The sequence below is a fragment of the Tachysurus fulvidraco genome, chromosome 11 (genome assembly GCF_022655615.1).
Source record: "Tachysurus fulvidraco isolate hzauxx_2018 chromosome 11, HZAU_PFXX_2.0, whole genome shotgun sequence".
Classification (NCBI taxonomy): domain Eukaryota; kingdom Metazoa; phylum Chordata; class Actinopteri; order Siluriformes; family Bagridae; genus Tachysurus; species Tachysurus fulvidraco.
This window is the reverse complement of record NC_062528.1, coordinates 15,827,567-15,847,948: the sequence shown is the minus strand read 5'-3', so window position 1 is coordinate 15,847,948 and position 20,382 is coordinate 15,827,567. Positions and strand designations below refer to the sequence as shown.

Genomic DNA, 20,382 nt, shown 5'->3' with positions numbered 1-20,382 from the left:
TCCTCCATTATTATTATACCAAACTTGGTATGGTTCATCAGCGACATATTCTGAGCGCATCTGATCGGCTTGACCCTGGAATCGCTGCTTGCAGCTATATTTATTATTATTATTCTTCCTCTTCCAGCCCATAGAACCGTACGTAGGGAAGTTATGTAATTTGGCACACATGTAGAGGCCAGTCTTAGAAGTTATTATAGCAACTTTGGTGTGTCTAGCTTGTGTGTCTATTATTGGGCTTAGAAACTTTTTAAATTACAAATTTCTTTCACAAGAGAAGCTGTAGTCTCCATTGTGGGTTTGAAATAAAAAAAAAAAAGTAAAAAAAAAAGCAGGGGACCATTGCCACATACCACAAGCGAGGAATTTGTTTTTCTGGCTTCTGGCACTAAAACAAATTCCTGCATGTGAAAACATGCCTGGCAATAAAGCTGATTCTGATAAGTAATTTGATACAACAACAGCTGGTTTGCATTATCTGTTACTTTAGCTTGCTTAAAAAGGGGCTAGCCTCGCCCATGTATAATTGCATTCAGCCATCGAATCTGTGCATTATTCGTATTGTATTGGTTTTTACCTTCTGCTCTTGAAAAGTTGACACAGTAAGGTCATCCAAATCTCTATCATATTTTAGAAAATTAAATAAATCCTCCATTTTAAAAAATGAAGTTTAAACACATAGTGTGTGGAGCTGTTGTGCTTCTTCATGTGTTAAAACTGTTCCATTTACATTAGGCCACATACAGTAAATGCGTCTTGGCGAATCGGATATCAAAATTGTATATCAAACAGATGCAAAATTGTTTCTTTTTCCTGACCACAAAATTCACAAGCATAAATATTAATCTTAAATCTTTCCAAAACATGTTTAACAGGATAAATCCTATGTAGAATTTTGTAAGACACCTTAATTTTATTGTTGACACAAAACTTGTTTAGTATTTTCCATGTTTTATCCCAGTATATATTGCCAAATAAGGAAGTCAAAAAAAAAATCTTGCTGCAGGGAAAGACAAAACGAAGGGTATTTCTTATAATATTATTGCTACACTTTTGTTTCAAGATATGAATCGCCATAGATTTTCATGATTTTCGCCTACATGACATACCCAACTAAAAAGTGGCACAGCTCCCACATCCGTTGGCACCCTGGTCTCATTGGAAAGAAGACAATCTATAGTTTCTGATACATTTATCAGGGTGATTCTAGGCCTTACTGTCACAGAGTTACAGAGGCTAGAATGGAGGGTTTTTATTTACGTCATAGTTGTTTACCTGACAAACTGATTAAATACTGTACACTGCTGTAAAACATGTTAGGAGCTTAACAACACAGCCACATGTCTTAGCCACATGTCTTAGCTTTCACCAGAAAAAGTTTGAAGTCAAAAGATTCAAAAATGGATTTTCTTTGAATTTTTTTTACAAACATGTCTGTGCGTTTTTGTTTTGCTTGTTTATTTGTTTACTGTATAACTTTGTATAAAAAGACTGCATGCTGAATTTAAAAGGCCTATAACATAGGGAACCCTCTGCCTAGAAACCTAATGTGAAAAAAGGCCTGATACCTGACACCCATGAGGCGTGATAGTGTGAAAGTTCGAGAATTGCGCAATAAAAGCTTTTCTCACGCCTCTACCAGGCACTGGTGTGTGTCATGCCGTATCTCGTTGGAATCGTCCTTATTGGCTAAAGAGGTGTAAGGGTCCCGGATCATGAAATTGCTACTGGAGGGGGCAATTGTCAATCAAAAGGAGGGTGTTCTAAATAGAATGGAGAGCCATCATTGGCTTCTTAGCTGTCTATCTCTGGAATTTTTCAAGAAACTCCGTGTAAGACAACAAATGCCCATCAGAATTTAACAGCTGTTTTACCAAAATAATCCCTTCATCAATGGCGAAAGTTTAATTTTGACATTGATGGGGACATAATTTATTTGACATTGGTGGGGACAACATTCCCCGTATTTTGTGCATAAAACTGTTGTTATAAGAATACTTTCTTCCTCACATACCGGTAACCTGCATAACCACGTTGCATATTGCTTCATACAACGGAATATAGCTGCAGCCGTCCTCAACACATTAGCGAGAAAGACAAAGCCAATCAAACAGCGACGTGGGTTAGAGAGGCGGGACTCAAAAAAGGCAAAGGCCAATCCTTTTAGAGAGTTGAGTTACAAGGCGGGATTCATTGCAGGGGGTAAATCTGTTAACCGTTTGTGTCCCACTAGTTGCGCTATTATTTACAGAACGCCGTATAAAATATTTTCATCTTATTTAATGATTCCTGGATAAGTGTTAAATGAAATAAGTAAAAAAACAACAACAACAACAACAAAAAAAACACAAGACACTGACGCATATAAGTGGTTATGTATAAATATATATAGGCTTGGTCGAATTATTGCTAGGGACAATTAAGTGCTCCCTGGATATTGGTCCCTACCCAAATCGACGCCCTTGCCCTTCATTAAGCCAGTTTTGATAGAAAAGTGATTTGTTTTTAAATAATATGTCTTTGTTATTCCAAATGCAATAACTGTGTGGTGAAAAATGTTTTTATAATTTATGATGTTTTAAAATATTTCCTGTCTATGGAAACCAGCCGTTTCTGGCGCGATGCACGACTCGTGAGTCACCTGCGAGCAGAGCCGGATTAAATAAATGGACTACACTAGGCAGGCTGCATTTTTGGGCCCCCCTCCATAGATGTTATTTATGAATTGAAATCTGAAACTTACCAAAGTTACTAATAAAAGTTAATTCACATTTTACATAGCCCAGTCTTTAGTTACAAATTGGTTATGTTGTATATTAAACAGTCTATCAGACTATTTTTTGATATTCATTATTTATACGTCATTACACGGGCGCCACAGTGTCTTCTGCCGCATCTTCCTCCGCGTCTTCCGCCGCATTTCCCGCCACATCTTCCACCGCGTTCACAGCTGTCAGACGGCTGCCCGACAGAAACTTTTGCAAAGCCCCCCCGCTGTCTCTTCTTTTGTTCTTCTCCATTTTTTTTCTTTTTACGTTTTGCCGCACCCGAAAGCATCTTCAAAGTCAGCCTACTACTCAAAACACACCTGCCTGCTATATTTGTTGCCCCGCTCTGACATCTGACCGCCGCTGACGTCTCCTCGGACTTAACTGGCTGGCGCCTCTATATAAATACAGTCTATGGTTTAAATAAACATCGTCACTATTTTTATTTAATTAATAAATAATGAAATAAATTGTAGATAGGACATTTGTACATTTTATTTTTATTATAATTTATTTTTTTATACTTTTTTTTGTCCCTCTGTCTGGGCCCCATCCCGCCAATCGGGCCCTAGGCACGTGCCTAGTTTGCCTTTGCGTTAATCCGGCTCTGCCTGCGAGTGACGTACTTCCGTTTGGGAGGAGTATAGCGCTGACGTATGTGGCTTGAACAACCACATTCATTTACACCTGTCCAGTTTCATCTGAAATGCGTCCCAGACCACCTCCTGAAGTGGTTTGAACGATCGGATTTATATCCGTCTCGAAAACGTTTCGGAGGGCATTTAGACCTGGTAAGTCGAGGAAGTTGTGACCTAATGGTAAGAGAGTCTGTCTCTCAACCCTAAGGTTGTGGCCCACAACATGTGGGTTCGAGTCTCGGGCCCGGCCACGACTGAGGTGCCCTTGAGCAAGGCACCAACCCCCCTGGGCGCCGCAGCATAAATGGCTGCCCACTGCTCCGAGTGTGTGTTCACGGTGTGTGTGTGTGTTCAGTGCTCTGTGTGTGCACTTTGGATGGGTTAAATGCAGAGAACGAATTCTGAGTATGGGTCACCATACTTAGCCATATGCCACGTCACTTTCACTTTCACTTTCACAGCCATATGTCACGTCGGGTCACAGAAAACATGAAGTGACCAAGTGTAAAAAGCCCCTATAATGAGGGAGGGGAGGGCTACAAATCCGTGAGTACAGTTTGCAAAACTGAGGGTGCGGTTTACAAATCTGAGGATTGTTAACTCGTGCGTACGGTTTGTAAAACTGAGGGAACAGTTTAATAATCCGTGAGTACGGTTTATAAACTGAGGGGACGAAATACAAAACCTTGATCACGGATTTGCGGATCTTGTTTTCTTTTCTCCAAGGGGTAACCAGGCGGGCTCAGTACAGAAAAGATTCCGGGTACGTTGTTAATATTATCTGATTATTCTATACTAATCAATCAGGGGCGGTTCTAGGATTTCATCTTTAGGGGTTTTAGCCCTCAGTTAGAATTTAAAACAAGAAGGGTTTTATATTATATATTATATGACTACATAGAAAGCCAAAAGTTATGGTATTATTTAAAATGGCAAAAGTTTACATCAAAATGTTATGCATGATGTAATGATGCCAGTCTCGAATCAGATCAGTTCATGTATGTGTGCATTCTCTACGAACAGTGTGTCCAATGAATGCAGTCATTAATAAAAAATATTCACAAGACAAAGACCAAATCAATAAATGTTATTTTTATTTAGTATTGAATAGATTGTCTGCATTAATATTTTATTTGTGCTATCAACTCTGGTAATAAGAACAGTGAAATTTCACTGCTTTTGGTTGCCGTCTTTCCGCCGATTAACGTTATAGATAAATGCCTCCAGCTCTGACTGCGCGTGCACGCTGCGCATGCCTGTGCTTTTCCGTTCAAATAAAGCAGACAGCTAATGACGCACTTTTGAACGACTACAACGCACGCGCGTAAAAGCAAAGTAAAAAAATTCGCTCTTGGATCAAACTGATAAACGACGACATGTCCCGCATTTTAACGTAATTTTTATTTTTTATTTTAGAAAGTAAAAATTATACTTATAGTTTTAGGGTGGCTGAGATCACACACAGGGGGGCTGGAGACACCATAAAAAGGTCTAGAACCGCCCCTGTAATTAAAGTATATTCAATACATTCAACTGTTTCAACTGCATGCTTAAATTCGCCATCGTAACGGATAATAGACAAAAATTTGGTGTGTGTCATAATCATCTGTTTAATATATATATATATATATATATATATATATATATATATATATTTTTTTTTTTTTCACTGATTTTTTTTGCATCCAGCTCATTAATAAAGTAATTGTACCTAAGTTGTAATTTGAACAATTTTGACATTATTACCAATTTTGTATTTGGTAATGTGACCCTCATTACACATAGTAGGCAGAGAAAGAACTGAGCACATTATTATTATTATTATTATTATTATTATTATTATTATTATTATTATTATTATTATTATTACTACAACAAAGCAGGACCTTGAGACTGTGAGCCTCAGAGTCAGAGCCGATCCTGACATCCCTAGGACCCTAAGCAAAATTCTGCTAAGGGGCCCTCCTACCTGACCTGTGAGCCATGTAAACCATTTGCCACACATTTACACTTGCACTGGCAACACTGCACAGCTAATATAGCTAGTCAGATAGAGACTAGAGACAGAATCACATCAACTTAACTTTACTGTTATTTGCTCTTGCTGACATCAAACTTGAAGAGAGCACAAGTTTACCTGATTGCTGTTCTTGCATTTCACTCTCATTTTGTTTCTTTTTTCTCTTTTCATGGCCAGATGGATAGCTCCGCTTCATATTGTCATCTACACAATAAACATTACCACACGCTATAAAATGAGGCAGGGGGAGGTGGGGCCTGGCATAAGTTGCGAGGCCCTACTCAACTTGCGTAGTGAGCGTATAGGGCCGATCAGCTCTGCTCAGAGTTCTTCAAATGCATTTAATTCACTGATATGTCTTTAATGATTTTATTTGCGTTTTTATTAACTTTTGTGTTGCTGAAATTGTACATTCATTTTTATGAGTATAAAAATGTTACTTACAGGAATATAAGAGTTAATCTATACACTTAAAGGAGGTGACCTTTGAGTGAATTTGTGTAATGATAAGCACACTACGGAACAAGGTAAGCAAAACAGAGTGGATATTTATTGAAGTCCGTGAACATATAACAGAAACTAGTGGCACAAAACACCAAAACTTTGTAGCACACACAAAGGGGAAAATCACAGGAGTAAATGAATCCTTAACTTGAGGAAGTGGATATAGGAGCGAATCTAAATGCTCCGGATCGAAGACGAAGAAAGGGTAGCTGATTGTTGGAAGACAAACGGGGGAGTCTGGAACTTGAATGACTGCAGAGAAAAGTTAGCACACACAAGACCAGACAACAAGTGAGTGACTGAGAGTGGTATTTATAGTGTGTGGTGAATGCTAAATGAGGAGCAGGTGGTGATGTTTAGTACTCAGGTGAGTGTGATTGCTGGTGAGTGAGGGAAGGACCTGGTAACTCTGTGACAATGTGAATATAAATTATATAGAAAACATTTATAAACTATAAATTACTTATATAGTAAGCAGACCTTTATTTCCAGACATGACTAAAGTAAATAAATCTATGCAATCCATTATTATTATCATCATAGTAAAAAAAATGTTTTTGTTTATATCTTACATTGATGTTGAATTCTTGAATAAAATGGTGTTGTCATTTGATTCATTTTCTAAAACAGCACAAACTCAAAAATATCAGCTATAACATAAATGATACTGATGTGCTGGTTTTAGAAAATTGTTTGTTTCTAAAAAGCTTATCCACAAGAAATTGTATTGATCCACATAATCACTGGCTAAATATAAACAGACTTTTTAAAGCATTTACATTTTTTTAAAATAAATCACACAGTGTGGGCTAATTAAATGCCCCTTTATGTGGTTTTGTCCACAGTAAAATTTGTATACAACAGACTTTCTATTGGTTCAAATTGTTATAGTTGTACAATTTGATGTGCTGCCCTGTTTCTGGGTACATCACAAGTATAACGTTGACGTTATGATGCAAGAAAATGCCTTGTGGCCTCGCATTTTTCTTAATTCCTGTGCATACAGAAAATGTTTATGGACTTAAATCTGATATCTACTCCCACACTAGTACAGCCAAAACCTTGCATTTTATTCAGTTTGTTGACCAGACAGTCTGGTGACCAGACATGAAATAAATGTAACACAATACCATTGTGGCAAGCTATGACCTGCATCTCTCTGTGTCTGTTTACTATCGCTCTAGCTGATAAAAGCTATGAATTCACACTTATGGTTTCTCGTACAGTTACACACGGTTTTCAGGGACTGTTCCAGGTTCTGTTCATCTCCCTAATGAGCCAGACTGAAGATGTCCCTGGTATCCATGTGCTAGAAACTTGAACATATCCATGTCTCACGGTGACATGTGTTTGCATTATTCTACAGTTAATGATGTGTAAGAGAATAACATGATGAATATAGCCATTTACAATATTGTAATATACACATTTCAGTGGTGCATTCTTCAACACATTTTATTTAAAAACATTTAAATGAAAATACATCATATATAACAGGGTTTTGGGGGAAAAAAAAAACATTTAACCTAAGAGTTTTGTGTTTGAATTCACTCAATTATTATTATTGGAGTTTGTGGGCCCCCTCCTGTGGCTATTCATGATACTGCAGGCGTTAAAAAAAACCCACTTGGTTTGTGGGCAGGACTTTTGCTTGCACCTCCTATACCCCAAAAGCAGTGAATAAATTTAAGAGCAGTGTCAGTTGGTCACTCAAAAGATACAGAATAGTTTTTCTACGTCAGACAACCAAAATGTAAGTCGTTTCTCCTTCTATTTATATAATTTTAATTACATTTATTATATTATTTCCAAACAAAATTTGTGTTGCTGAAATTATACATTAATTTTTACGAGTATACAAATGTTTTTTTCAGGAATATAAGAGTTAATTATTTAATCATTAATCATATAATATTTTATGTTCATTATATGCCCATCCAAGTAAGTTTTCTTTAAAATGCTATACATGTAATATACAGTTAAATGAGGTTTTAATCCAAATTATATTTGTAAACACATTTTCTTTAGCAAGCAGACCTTAATTTTGCAGCCATGACTACAGTAAATAAATCTATGCTTACAGATATTTAAAGTTGAAAATGTAAGCACTGTCTAAAGTATATCGAAACATTCACAAACTATGTTTGATTTAAATAAACTTTACAGTGGGTTTTTTGGCTATAAATGACTAAACAGCAGCTGTTTCCTGTGCCACACAGAGATTTACCAAATAGTTTTATTTGATTTTCCAGTTTCACATTAATCCACAGATCAATGTCATTAGACATATAAATGCATAAAGACCATTGATTTTAATAATTTCTATTTAATTTCTGAATGTTTTCATAATTGGCATGATTGTATTACAACTGATGGTGCATTCTGATGCAGTCATACGAGCTTTTCATTCTAGTGACAGTCAGAACAATTATAGTTTTGTTAACATTTCACCAGATTTCCTACAGCATAACCAAACATGTATATCACTCTCACATCACATTAAACATTGCTCACTTTTAATTTGTGAACTAAAATGTGTTGGACAAAGGGTCACACTCTTTTTTCAGCCTGGGACCCCTTTAGGTCAAAAACAACAAAAACATATATACAGATTTTCATTTGAAATATTAGGCTTAATACTCATTTTGAATGATTTCCTATTTCTTGGAACATTTTATTCTTGACTTGTCCTCAAAACATGTGGACAAAACATTTTTGGTCAAACTGTTTTGCAGTTATTGAGGTTTGTAGTTAAACCCATTTCAATCAAGTGTCTGGTCAACCATAATTTTTTAATGATGAGCTAGATAATTAATAAAATATTAATAACTGTGTTCTGTTATTTTCACTAATATAAAACAATTAAACACTTGCTGGTGTTGACAACCACTGAAGGAAATGATTGATCCCCATTTCCTATTCCATGTATCAAATGTTGGACAAATTTAAATTGATTAAACGTCTTATAATCATATTTGTAATAGCTATATTGTAATAGCATATTTGCTAATTTGTAATCAACATGTAATTTGTCCAAAAATTCACACATTATTTATTTAACTTCTTTTTTTGGAATGTTTGAAATCTTTTTTGCACTATGCAACATATGCTACAAAATGGCATTGAATAGTGCATCAGTGTACAACTTGTGATGCACCTTATGTACCTCTTAAGTATATACTGTACTTTTAGTGCATATTATAAATAGGCAAAATATAATACAGCATTTGTTTTGGTTTCTGCATTTAATTTTGGGAATGTTTAATGTGACAAAGAGTGATTTATAAAGCATGAAGAGATGCAGTGTATTACATTTACATTTACAGCATTTGGCAGACGCCCTATTCCAGAGTGACGTACATAAGTGCTTAAATCTCTAACATTGGATACATTAATGCTGGCACACTAGGTTACATAAATAAGATACCATGAGTTTAAAACATTGTGGAAAAGTGTCAAAGGTTTTTTTTTTTTTTTTTTTTTTTTATGCAAAAGATGAAGTGCTAGTTGAAGTGTTTCCCGAATAAGTAGGTCTTCAACCGCCAATTGAAAATAGCCAGTATTATAAAATACACACAACATAAAATATACAAAATATTTTTGTCCCTTTTCTTTCAGCTAAGAAATTATTTTAACCGTAAAATGCTGATTAATAGAAGTGACAGAATTGGATCTTTACAAAAATATAACTCAAAAAGCTCTAAGTGTTTCACAATAATTCAAGTGTGTGGCCCTTTTCAAAGTGAACAGAACTAGAGCTTTAATCGGCTTTTAATTCTAGGTAAACACAACTCAAGAACAGCCTGAACCTGACCCACAACATCTCATTTTGATTCCAGACGAAATTGTCTGAATCCAAACCACACTGTCCAACACCCTTGCTTTACTTTTCTTGTATTCAGTTTATTATGCTTATGTGCTATTGATGTTCTGTTCCAACCAACAAGAAGCCATACCTGAGTTTATTGGAAGCCAAGGTCAACTAATTAACAGGTGGATTCAGGTATGGCTTCTGCACTCACACTGGCCGTTTGCAGATTGGACATCCCTGCTATAAACTTGTAACTACTCCATTATCAGATGCATTGGTTTTTCTTGGCTTTCTTGCTTAGTGACTACAATTTGTTATTATGTTATATATAAATATTTGCATTTTTATACTATTACTAATATCAGATATGTATTCTTCTTGTAACAGTTCAAGTTGCATCATGGATCTGCAGCCAAAAATACTGTTCGGCTGGATTTGTATTCAAGGTACAGAATAACATTTACTTACATTTAGTTACATAATGTTTTACTTTATTTAATTCTTTATTAAATACAGCTAGATATTGCAAGTAAAAAACTCTATGTTGATCATCTTTCACAGTGATCTTTGCCTCTGTTTTTTCGGATGTGTGGAAAGCAGAAGTTGTCCCTACATTGGAAGCAGTAGTCTCATCTTGTGTTGTGTTGCCCTGCACGTTTAATTACCCTGCCGCTCAGTATCCTGCTTCTCGGGTCAAAGCAATCTGGCACAAAAAGGGAGACAGAAATTATCGTATCTATGATGGGGATGGCTATAATATTAAAGACAGCTTCAAGGATCGCACAAAGCTCGTTGGCCATTTGGGTGAAAAAAACTGCACGTTGGAAATAGATGATGTTAAAGACACTGACAACGGTCCATTCTGTTTCAGAGCTGAAATCCAAGGTTTTGATAAATTCTCTTTTGAGGAGGCATGTGTGCACACCATTATGAAAGGTTTGGTTTTAAAATTAACACCTTTTCCACACACATATATATATATATATATATATATATATATATATATATATATATATATATATATATATATATATATATATATATATATATATATATATAAAACTTTCTTTAATTAGTGGCATATCTTTATACACTGCCAGTCAAAGGTTTTTGGCATTCTGGCAAATGTACACAGTACAGTTTACAGTATTTCTCAAGATGTTATGAACTAAAAAACATTATATTGGAATATATGGGTGCTAAAAATTAAATAACACTGTGTAAGTAAATGTAGCTGATTAACACTGTGAATGGGTGAGTTATTTAAGTATAGGCTTACAGCAGGGCTATTCAATTAGTTTGTCATGGGGGCTAGTTCATGAAAAGCATCCCAAATGAGGGTCCGGAGAATTATAGTGAAATATGAGTGATGATACAACGACAATATAGGAGCCCATATGCATAGGACACTCAAGTAAGCTTTTTAAACATGCTCGTGCAAGTAGGGTTAATGTTGTTTCACTGAATTTCCAGATTTTTTTTTATGTAAAAAAAAACTTAAGGAAGAAATAAACAAAAGAAATTATACTAGCAAAAGTTCTCATCATCATCGTCCTATTTTTCATTCCGTCTCTCTCTCCGATGTCGGACTGAACTAAATTTATCATAGAACTTTAATCTAGTGTCTTTTTCACACTAGTCTACTTAAGGGGCTGGAACAAATAAGCTTGCAGGCCGAGTTTGGCCCACGGGCCACCAATTGGCTTAGAATAAAGGGTTCATGCTCCACTTGCCTTTAATAACACATTAATTTTACAGTTTCATTATAATTTGTGCGCTTCATTAGATATCTGAAGGAACACTTGTTTATTTGTTCCTTATTTATTTGCTAATTGTAAGTAAACTGTAATTAAATGTAAGTAATTCCACAAAATGTTTGACTGGCATTGTTCATATATCTTATGCAACTCAGGTCTGTTCAGTCTTAGAAAGATCAGTAGCATCATTAATTTAATAACCTGTTGAAAAATATGCTTTGTTGAAATTACGTGTAATATTTTTTATATGAGCAAGTGTTTTTTTTGTAAATAGTTCAATAAAACGTCTTCTCTTCTCAGACTAGATAAGATAGATGATCAGACTATTCTTTTCCTATATCATTCTCATATTGAGATAATTTTCAAGTTATTGAGAGAATTTTATTTAACAGTAATACTTTTTATTTAACAGTAAAAACAGTAAAACCTTTGTACTTGGTATACAGCTAAACCTGAAGAAATATCTTTGGATTATGAAGAATCTGTCACAGAGGGATCAAGTGCCATCTTTAAGTGTTCTATGAGACACACCTGTCCCACACACCCCCCACAAATTAAATGGAGTCGCTCAGATGTTAAAGAACGTGTGTCCCATAAGAGCAATGGCCATGGAGTTTGGGAGGTGGAATCCATCATGTCCTTCACGGCCACACAGGAGGACGATCACACGGTCATCACTTGCACTGTCACTTCCCACGGCGACATAGTATCTACAACTTCTCGCAAAATGTTCATAAAACGTAAGACATGTTAGGTTGCATGTCCTTCACAAATTGGCTTCTCTGAACTAAATCCTGATTTACATCAAATATACCCCTGATTCACCATGCAGGGTTTTTCCAAAAGTTGAAATAGATATCATATGAGTAACTATTTGACTATTGTTTTCTTATGTGAACCCATATACAGTATACAGTATTTGCAAACATAAATTGTATATTTTACATTCTTTAGGACACATAACACTTACTACAACTACAATTTACTACAAAGCAAATAATTAAAGGCAGATATTTCCTTTATAGGCTTAGGAACAGTACTTGTAAGTATTTAAGTACACAACAATGACTTTTTACAGGTGAAAAAAATTACCTGCACATCATTATTCCTGTGGTTGCTGTGTTTGGAACTATCATTCTATTTGGAACAGCATGTTTCTTTGTGACCAGGAGATACAAGTGAGTTCGAATGAAGCTGACGATTCTAAGTTGTTAATATGTGCATAATATAAGTTTTCCTGTAGCTGTAATATATATTTCACTCATTAATTTTGTGTTTATGTATTTTACTTTAACATTAGCTAGACATTCATTCATTCATTCATTCATTCATTCATTCATTCATCTTCACATTAAATCCTGAGCTGATCTAGGGAAAACACACACACACACACACACACACACACACACACACACACACACACACACACACACACACACACACACACACACACACACACACACACACACACAGACACTTATACACAACAAGCCATGGTTGATAAAATGTATCTACTTCTTTTTATTTTTATTTCGCCACCAGGAAACAGATTCAAGACCTCCAATCTAGAAATCCAAATGGGTGAGTAATAAATAATATTGACATTATACCATTATGTTAATTTTATTAATTTGGTTGGTAGCTGTTAATAATGTTAACTTACAAGCTCACACCAGAATTGGTATACTGTAGAATACTGCTACAATTTTATTTGAATTAATTTGCAATGTAAAAAACTCTGTTCTCTCTAAGCCTTATCATATTATCTTAAATTACTGGGAGGAGATCTAGATAAGACATACAGAAACCTACAATCTGATTTGATTAATAAAGCGGAAGATTGTGGAACAATTTGCTGCTGTGGAAAATATCCTCATACTTTTTTATTTTCCTGTCATTCCATGTTTACAGCTATGCACTATGCAGATGTTGTATATAGGTTTGTCTGCCAAAGGCTTATGGCAGAACCGATCTATTTATATGAATAAAATCCAATTAATACAATAATACATTAGACAATATACAGTAACAATTGATGTATTCTTTTTATTTTTTTTTTTTACATATGCTAAATAAAGGGCCACAAAAAAAAGCATATAGATAAAAACATTTGTAAAACAAAAATTTGAAAAATCTCCAGCCTCACTAACTCACTGCAGTTTCAATGTAGAATTCCATTTACAGAAATATAAAGACTTATCTATTCTCATATACACTACATTGTGTTTTTTTTATCCTAAAAATAATGGTTCATTTTCTACACAGGGTATGGAGTCGTCTCTCCAGAATGTCTCACAGGTCAGCATGGATTAAACTCTATACTACTACATTTTCAATACTAGTGACATTTCAAATATACAGTATGATGAATTTTTGAGAGATTTCCTACATATACTGTAATGACTGATGTGGTTGTTTTGTTCCTTTAATCAACAGGGTCAGGTCAGTGGGAAGAATGAGAGACAGAGCCTGATTCCCTAAGTAGTCTAAGCAGTAAAAGCATTTAATCTATAAAAGTAGATTCATCTGTTGACTGTTTTTATATATGCACTTCCAGCAAAAAAATATACACACACATTATTATTAGTAAGGTTTTCTTGCACCATGGCAGTCTTCAGTGACAGATTATCTCTTATTCTTCTTAATGTTATCCCATGAATTTGGTTTGAATCATAATCATTTACTCTGAAGAAAGTATAATGTTTTTATTTCCTTATTTCCTTATTATGGAACAAGTGCTTGTCTCATATCTCATCGTGTATAGAATTTAGGGATTTGTTTTAACAAAATGATAAGGACATCCTACATGTTGGCACCTTTGAATAAAGTTTATAAAATGAACAAACATTCATTATTTTACTAATATATTGGTCATACAGTTTAGTGCATAACAATATGAATGTTTGTGCTACAATCATATTACTCCGCTTTACTGTTAATTTCTTAAATCTGCTTGACTAATAAATGTTTATTAAAATTATGTTTCACCATTTGAATATACTCAAGTGTTAGAAATAGAAAATATTTGAAATAGATGACATTATGTTAATATGGTGTTATATGATGTGCATGTATAATATAAAATGTATTACTTACCTAAAAGTTTAGGAAGGTGGTTTTCTTTTTAAAACAATTTGCACCATTATTTCTTGAAAACATCATTCAATCTTTGCAGATTTTCTAGTTTATGTGTGATTTGTGTTTCCAAGTGAATTTATCAGAAGTAAACTATCCTGTATATATGCAACATTTACATCTATTAGCTAGGATTTCACTTTCTGCCTAACCAAATAATGTTATGTTTATTATTGTATTTATGGAATTAATGCTAGTGTAACCTGTCAGTACTACAGCATATCTTAGCTCTATATAGCCAGTTAATGTTAGTATATTAGAGAAATGTTCCTCAGCATGCTTTTTCAAAGTTCATGCTTCTAGGGAGATAAAAGTTTCCTGTTTTTAGACAAATCATTACTACATCCATTTGTCAAGAACAATGCATGAAAAAGTGAAGTTAATTATTTGTCTTTTTATAGTATTCTTAGAACTTTAAGAAAGATCAGAGACATGTAGCTCTTTTTAAGAGACTTTTTCTGTTCCTTTTTTCTGTTCCTCCTTTATGACAGGAAAAAGCAGACATAGCTCTTAGCTAAAAATGCACAATGCCTTGGTGGTTCTTGATTTATTTGCATTCAATATATATTTAACATTTTACCAGTAAGGTTTGTGATAAAAGTGATAGCATTATCTAAGTTATCAAAATCTGGGCTTTTTAACCACAGTGACTTTAATCAGTTTAATATGAAAGTCTCACATTATATACTGTGGATAGCTGTTTTTTAAATATGAGTGGAGCTTCTCTGATGATGTCAATGTACAATTATGATGCCTACTCCTGAAAACCAAAACCAATAAATCTCTGCAATTGTAGTTTGTTGAATTAAACATAAAAAGCTGAACCAAAAACAACAGGTAGAAGTTTACCTTGTTTGAAATAAAATTTTAATTAATCAATTTGTTTATTTTACTTATTTTTTAACCTTACCTGACTATTTATATTTTAATGCTTAATAGGAACTATAGAGGAAGGCAGGCACCTGAAAGGGATTTTGGTACTAAGTAAGTAATTCTATTATGCATCGTTACTGAACTGTAAAAAATAATGTGCTGACCGATCCACATTTAAGCTCAATGACAAATAACCATAAAGTACATACCGTAACTTTAAATAAATACAACTTTGTTTATTTTACTGACATCAAAGGAACAAAAGGCTTTGTAAAGGCTACTTACATATTATATATAAAATATAATTTTAAGCCTTTAATATTTTTGATTAAGTTACTCTGTAGGCAAAGGTCATAATTACAGTTTGTCTTATATTATCTTATATATTGATCACAAGCAAATAACCAAATGTGTATGTTTAAAGGCCAAACAACTGTGGAGGTGCCCTGCCAGGAAAAGCAGAATTCTCAAAACCTCGCTGTCCTTCTCCGAAGAGGTAGAGTATTCTCAATTTCTTATACTGTATTTTTTTTAAAGATGCTATTACTTCACACCTTGTATCGTACACTGGATCAAACAGACAAGAAGGTTAAAAATATATATATAAAAATAAAAGTGTCATTTACAATTACATTTACATTTACAGCATTTGGCAGACGCCCTTATCCAGAGCGACGTACATAAGTGGTTAAATTTCTAACATTGAATGCATGTATTTGGTGTATGTTGTAGTATAGATAGGTGACGTAATGCAAATTGATAGTGTATGGTTCTTGTTCAGAATCCCATTTTCTAATGTACTACATCCATCTGGTTGTTGGTAGAAGTTTTAATTATTTTAACCATTTTAATAACCATTTTAATTAAATTAACATATACATCATGTATAGATTAACATATACATGTGGAAACCAAAAAAATCAGGCACAAATCAAAGCAACTCCTCCTAATGTACCAGTCAGTACATTTATATCACATTTATGTGGAGTATTAATTTGTGCCTTCTGGTTTCTTAGTAAGATGAACCTCAATGAGAATCCTACTCTTAGAGAATAGCAATGACATTCTATAGCAACCGATAGTAACCAATATTCTATAACATTAAATGGAATTCTAAACAGATAAAAAGTGTGAGGTGTCTTTCATTAATAAATAAAACATTTTAATATATGGTTTATTTCTGTAGTATAAATAAAATTATATGCATTGGGACATGCTATTACAGGAAAATAAACTTCTTTGGGGTGGTGACAGCCCACCACCTTATGACCTTATCACTACCACCCCAGAGTGGAATGTGACTCATCATGTGCTATTTCACGACCAGTTAACTATTACTGTACTTTTCAGCCTTTTCCATCCCTAATGAAACAGTGTAATATTATATATTTAAACTATTTATCAATGTATTCTTTTATTTCCAATTTTTTGGTCTCAGCAAACTATACTGTTGTTTGTCCTTACTTGCCATGTGTATAGCATGTGATGTACAGTGCCTTGGTCTTATACAGAGAAAATAAAAAAAAATAATTAATAATAATTTAAAATAATAATTAATTAAATAATTAATTAAGTCCTTCTTTTTCACAAAATGTTAGTGAAAAAAATGCCTACAACAAATCTGCTGGCGGATGTTCAGATGTAAGTCATTCTCATCATATTTCTATTTATTTGTCTAGTTTAAATGAGCATGATACAATATTCATAGATTGCCTCTAATCAGTAATGCATTTTTTTCATCTTAAAAAATGATTGAATAGCAGAACAGCTTCATTAAATAAAAGTTGACTTTGAAGTATTTAACATAAAAGTACACTCTTCCTATTTCTTTTCTCTACAGGGCTACGATGATGATGATTACACCAACGTAGGTGACCTCAATGTGTATGGAAATATCTGAGGACAGAATTACCTATTATTTACCAATCAATGATAATCTTTGTTTATGTTTATATATGTTACATAATTTTATGCTGAGTGTCTTGTGCTAGTCTTCATGCTTTCTATGTTAAGCTTGAATTTAAAAGAGGATGTTGAGTCTTCATATCTTGGCAATGAAAAAAAAAGGAAATTTTGCATATTAGAAAGGTCCACTGAGCAGCAAATTCATAACAGATTATGCTTTGTCTTTTTTTACATTTCAGTGGGTTGAGTTTTAGTTCCTTTTACTTACTGGTGAGAAACTATGTTTATGCCCACACACTTATTCTATAATGAAGTCCACCTAAGCATCAACTGAATCTAAAGTATAAATGACAATATACATCAATATACAAATATTAAAAATATATATAAATATTATGTATAATGAAATGTCTATTGTTGACACAGATTTAACCAGGGGATAATGCATTGAGAAATAGGCATTCATTATTTTAAAGAAAAGTTTGCTTTGAGAAAAAAACAACAACAACAATGAACTGATTACTAACTGTATTAACAGTACAAATATTATTGTATAATTTTTTGCTCTAACCAATAAACTGTAAAAAGTATTAATGTGTTGATTTATGTATTGCATTTGTTTTTAATATGTATTGATTTTTATCACTTTGGATAATTATTACAATATTAAAAAAGCACCAGAACACCTGCTAAAATCTCCTAATCAGTATTTTCATATTATATACGCAAAATAATTAATTAACTAAAATGGTTTGATATGGTAATATTTTTTATATATAATAGTTAGTTCAACCATTATTGGTACAGTGAAATAACTTTAAGACATAAGAACATAAAATATACAGACAAAAACTCTGGATATCACTTACTGGCACATATCATTCATTAACTCATCTACAGTACCTACAGTAGCTGTTTATCCAGTCTATTTTATGGAGTGGGAGAAAACCGGGAAACATTTTGGAAACAAACTTGTACATAAGAAAAACATGCAACATTTTGTCTAGAGACTAGGATAAAAAAATGTGCGAATATCCATAAATTGTTGTTCTTCTGGGGGGCACGGTGGCTTAGTGATTAGCACATTCACATTCGCCTCACACCTCCAGGGTTGGGGGTTCGATTCCCGCCTCCGCCTTGTGTGTGTGTAATTTGCATGTTCTCCCCGTGCCTCGGGTCACGGGGAGCCTGTGCCTATCTCAGGCAACATCGGGCATCGAGGCCACACTCATTCACTCACGCAGTCACACATTAAAGACAAATTTCCAGAGATGCCAACCAACCTACCATGCATGTCTTTGTAACCGGAGTACCCAGAGGAAACCGCCGAGGCACAGGGAGAACATGCAAACTCCACACACACAAGGCGGAGGGGGGACTCGAACCCCCAACCCTGGAGGTGTGAGGCAAACGTGCTAGCCACTAAGCCACCGTGCCCCCCAGTAAAGGAGTTATGAATGATGAATATTATTAGACTGTAAATATCCCCAGTCAAATTCTATTGTTGGTTTCTGCCTCAGTGGCCATGTGTGTCTGTTCCAGGAAACCCTCCTATGCTGCTGCTCTGTTTTGTGTGTGTGTCTGTCTGTCTGTCTGTCTGTCTGTCTGTGTCTCTCTATTTAGATATCCAGTAGGTGGATGTTCCAAGAAGTTGCACACTAACTTGAAATCATGTATACTTCCTCTCTCATGGCAGCACAGGGGATAAAATGTTTAGTTTCTATGTTTTGCCTGTAACTATTAAACTGTAAAAAAGTATTTATTTATTGCCTTTGCATTCAATAAAGTATACAAAATTAAATGTCTAGCAGACAGGGGATTTTTAAACCTTGCCAAATGCTATTGGGAGGCAAATGCACACAGTGCAAATCAAAGGCGTTTCATACCGTCAAGTACATCATAACATGTTAACAAATAATATAATGTCGGTTTCTGCCTCAGTGGCTGTGTGTGTGTGTGTGTGTGTGTGTGTGTGTGTGTGTGTGTGTGTGTGTGTGTGTGTGTGTGTGTGTGTGTGTGTGTGTGTGTGTGTGTGTGTGTGTGTATTTAGATATCCAGTGGGTCGATGTTCCAAAAAGTTGCACATTCACTTGAAAACACACATATTTCCACTCCCGCTTGCTGTCTAGCACAAAGGGACATAAAGCATTAATAAATAGGATTGTGATTCCATTATGTTAAAGAAATGTTTGCTTTAAAAAACAAATAAATTATTTGTCCGTACCTGTTAAACTGTAAAGTAGTATATAGAATTAAGTGAAATAAGTGTTATTGACTGTGTTTTTCATTTGTTTATTTTTATATACAGATTTTTATATAATTATTACATTTTTTTTTGTAAAAGAGACACGGCTTTGGTCATTTGTTCTTTGGAAATAAATAAACTGAACTTGCAAAGCTTCAAAGTTCTCTAAACTCTTAAATTAGAATTCTCCAAGTTTGCTTTTCCATGCGTTCACCCTTGCTGTTTGCACCACAACTTCTCTATTGGTTCTCAGTTTTCTAGAATTTGTTGTTCTTATTATTGTTGTAAAAAAATGTAAAAATTGCACACAGAGGCACTATTTAATTTTTTTCATGTGTAATATTGCTTGATATATGATTGTAATATGATTTTTTTTTAAATAGGGAGACTTCCCTGAAACCTCTCAGCATCACACCTGCAGACACAGTTCAGTAAAACATTTTATTAATATATGGACATACACTGTTCACTGTTTTTAAAGTTTGACCTTAATGCACATTTTATTTCAGAAATATATGATCTCCTGAAAGCTAGAAGCTTGTATACCTCTCCAGGAACAACCCCCAAAATTATTAGAAAGCCCACCACACACCACCAAAGCTCACCGAAACTAACCAAATTTTCTTTTTTCTTTTTTAAAAAAAAAAAATGCTTTATGTTTTATTTTGGGGGTAGTTTGACATTGCTTTAATGAAGTGTGAGCAGCAGGTTGTTGTTCTTTCAGCG

At 34.2% G+C, this 20,382-nt stretch overlaps 1 protein-coding gene across 3 annotated transcripts; it reads left to right on the top strand.

Annotated features, from left to right (window-relative positions):
• Positions 1-3,945: 3,945 nt before the first annotated feature.
• Positions 3,946-18,001, top strand: LOC113643554 (myelin-associated glycoprotein-like). Of its 3 annotated transcripts, none has more exons than XM_047820667.1 (12): positions 3,946-4,169; positions 10,129-10,187; positions 10,303-10,677; positions 11,945-12,238; positions 12,577-12,676; positions 13,041-13,079; positions 13,764-13,796; positions 13,935-13,940; positions 15,573-15,617; positions 15,931-16,002; positions 17,105-17,147; positions 17,347-18,001. In XM_047820667.1, exons 2-12 carry the CDS (start codon positions 10,142-10,144, stop codon positions 17,404-17,406), a joined length of 1,113 nt encoding a protein of 370 aa, XP_047676623.1. In that variant the 5' UTR covers positions 3,946-4,169; positions 10,129-10,141; the 3' UTR covers positions 17,407-18,001. The 3 variants fall into 3 exon arrangements, 2 of the variants coding, with proteins under 2 accessions (XP_047676623.1, XP_027003669.2); XM_027147868.2 differs by lacking the exon at positions 3,946-4,169 and adding an exon at positions 7,552-7,683; XR_007144375.1 differs by lacking the exons at positions 3,946-4,169; positions 17,105-17,147; positions 17,347-18,001 and adding an exon at positions 7,588-7,683 and having other exon boundaries at positions 13,935-15,470.
• Positions 18,002-20,382: the final 2,381 nt, after the last annotated feature.

What these genes read in the sequence shown, in the direction of transcription:
- LOC113643554 (XM_047820667.1), top strand. Translation starts at nt 10,142, where the DNA reads ATGGATCTGCAGCCAAAAATACTGTTCGGCTGGATTTGTATTCAAG. An exon ending in GAAAGGGATTTTGGTACTAA is followed by an intron (nt 15,618 to 15,930) that starts GTAAGTAATTCT and finishes GTATGTTTAAAG; the next exon opens with GCCAAACAACTGTGGAGGTG. An exon ending in CGCTGTCCTTCTCCGAAGAG is followed by an intron (nt 16,003 to 17,104) that starts GTAGAGTATTCT and finishes ACAAAATGTTAG; the next exon opens with TGAAAAAAATGCCTACAACA.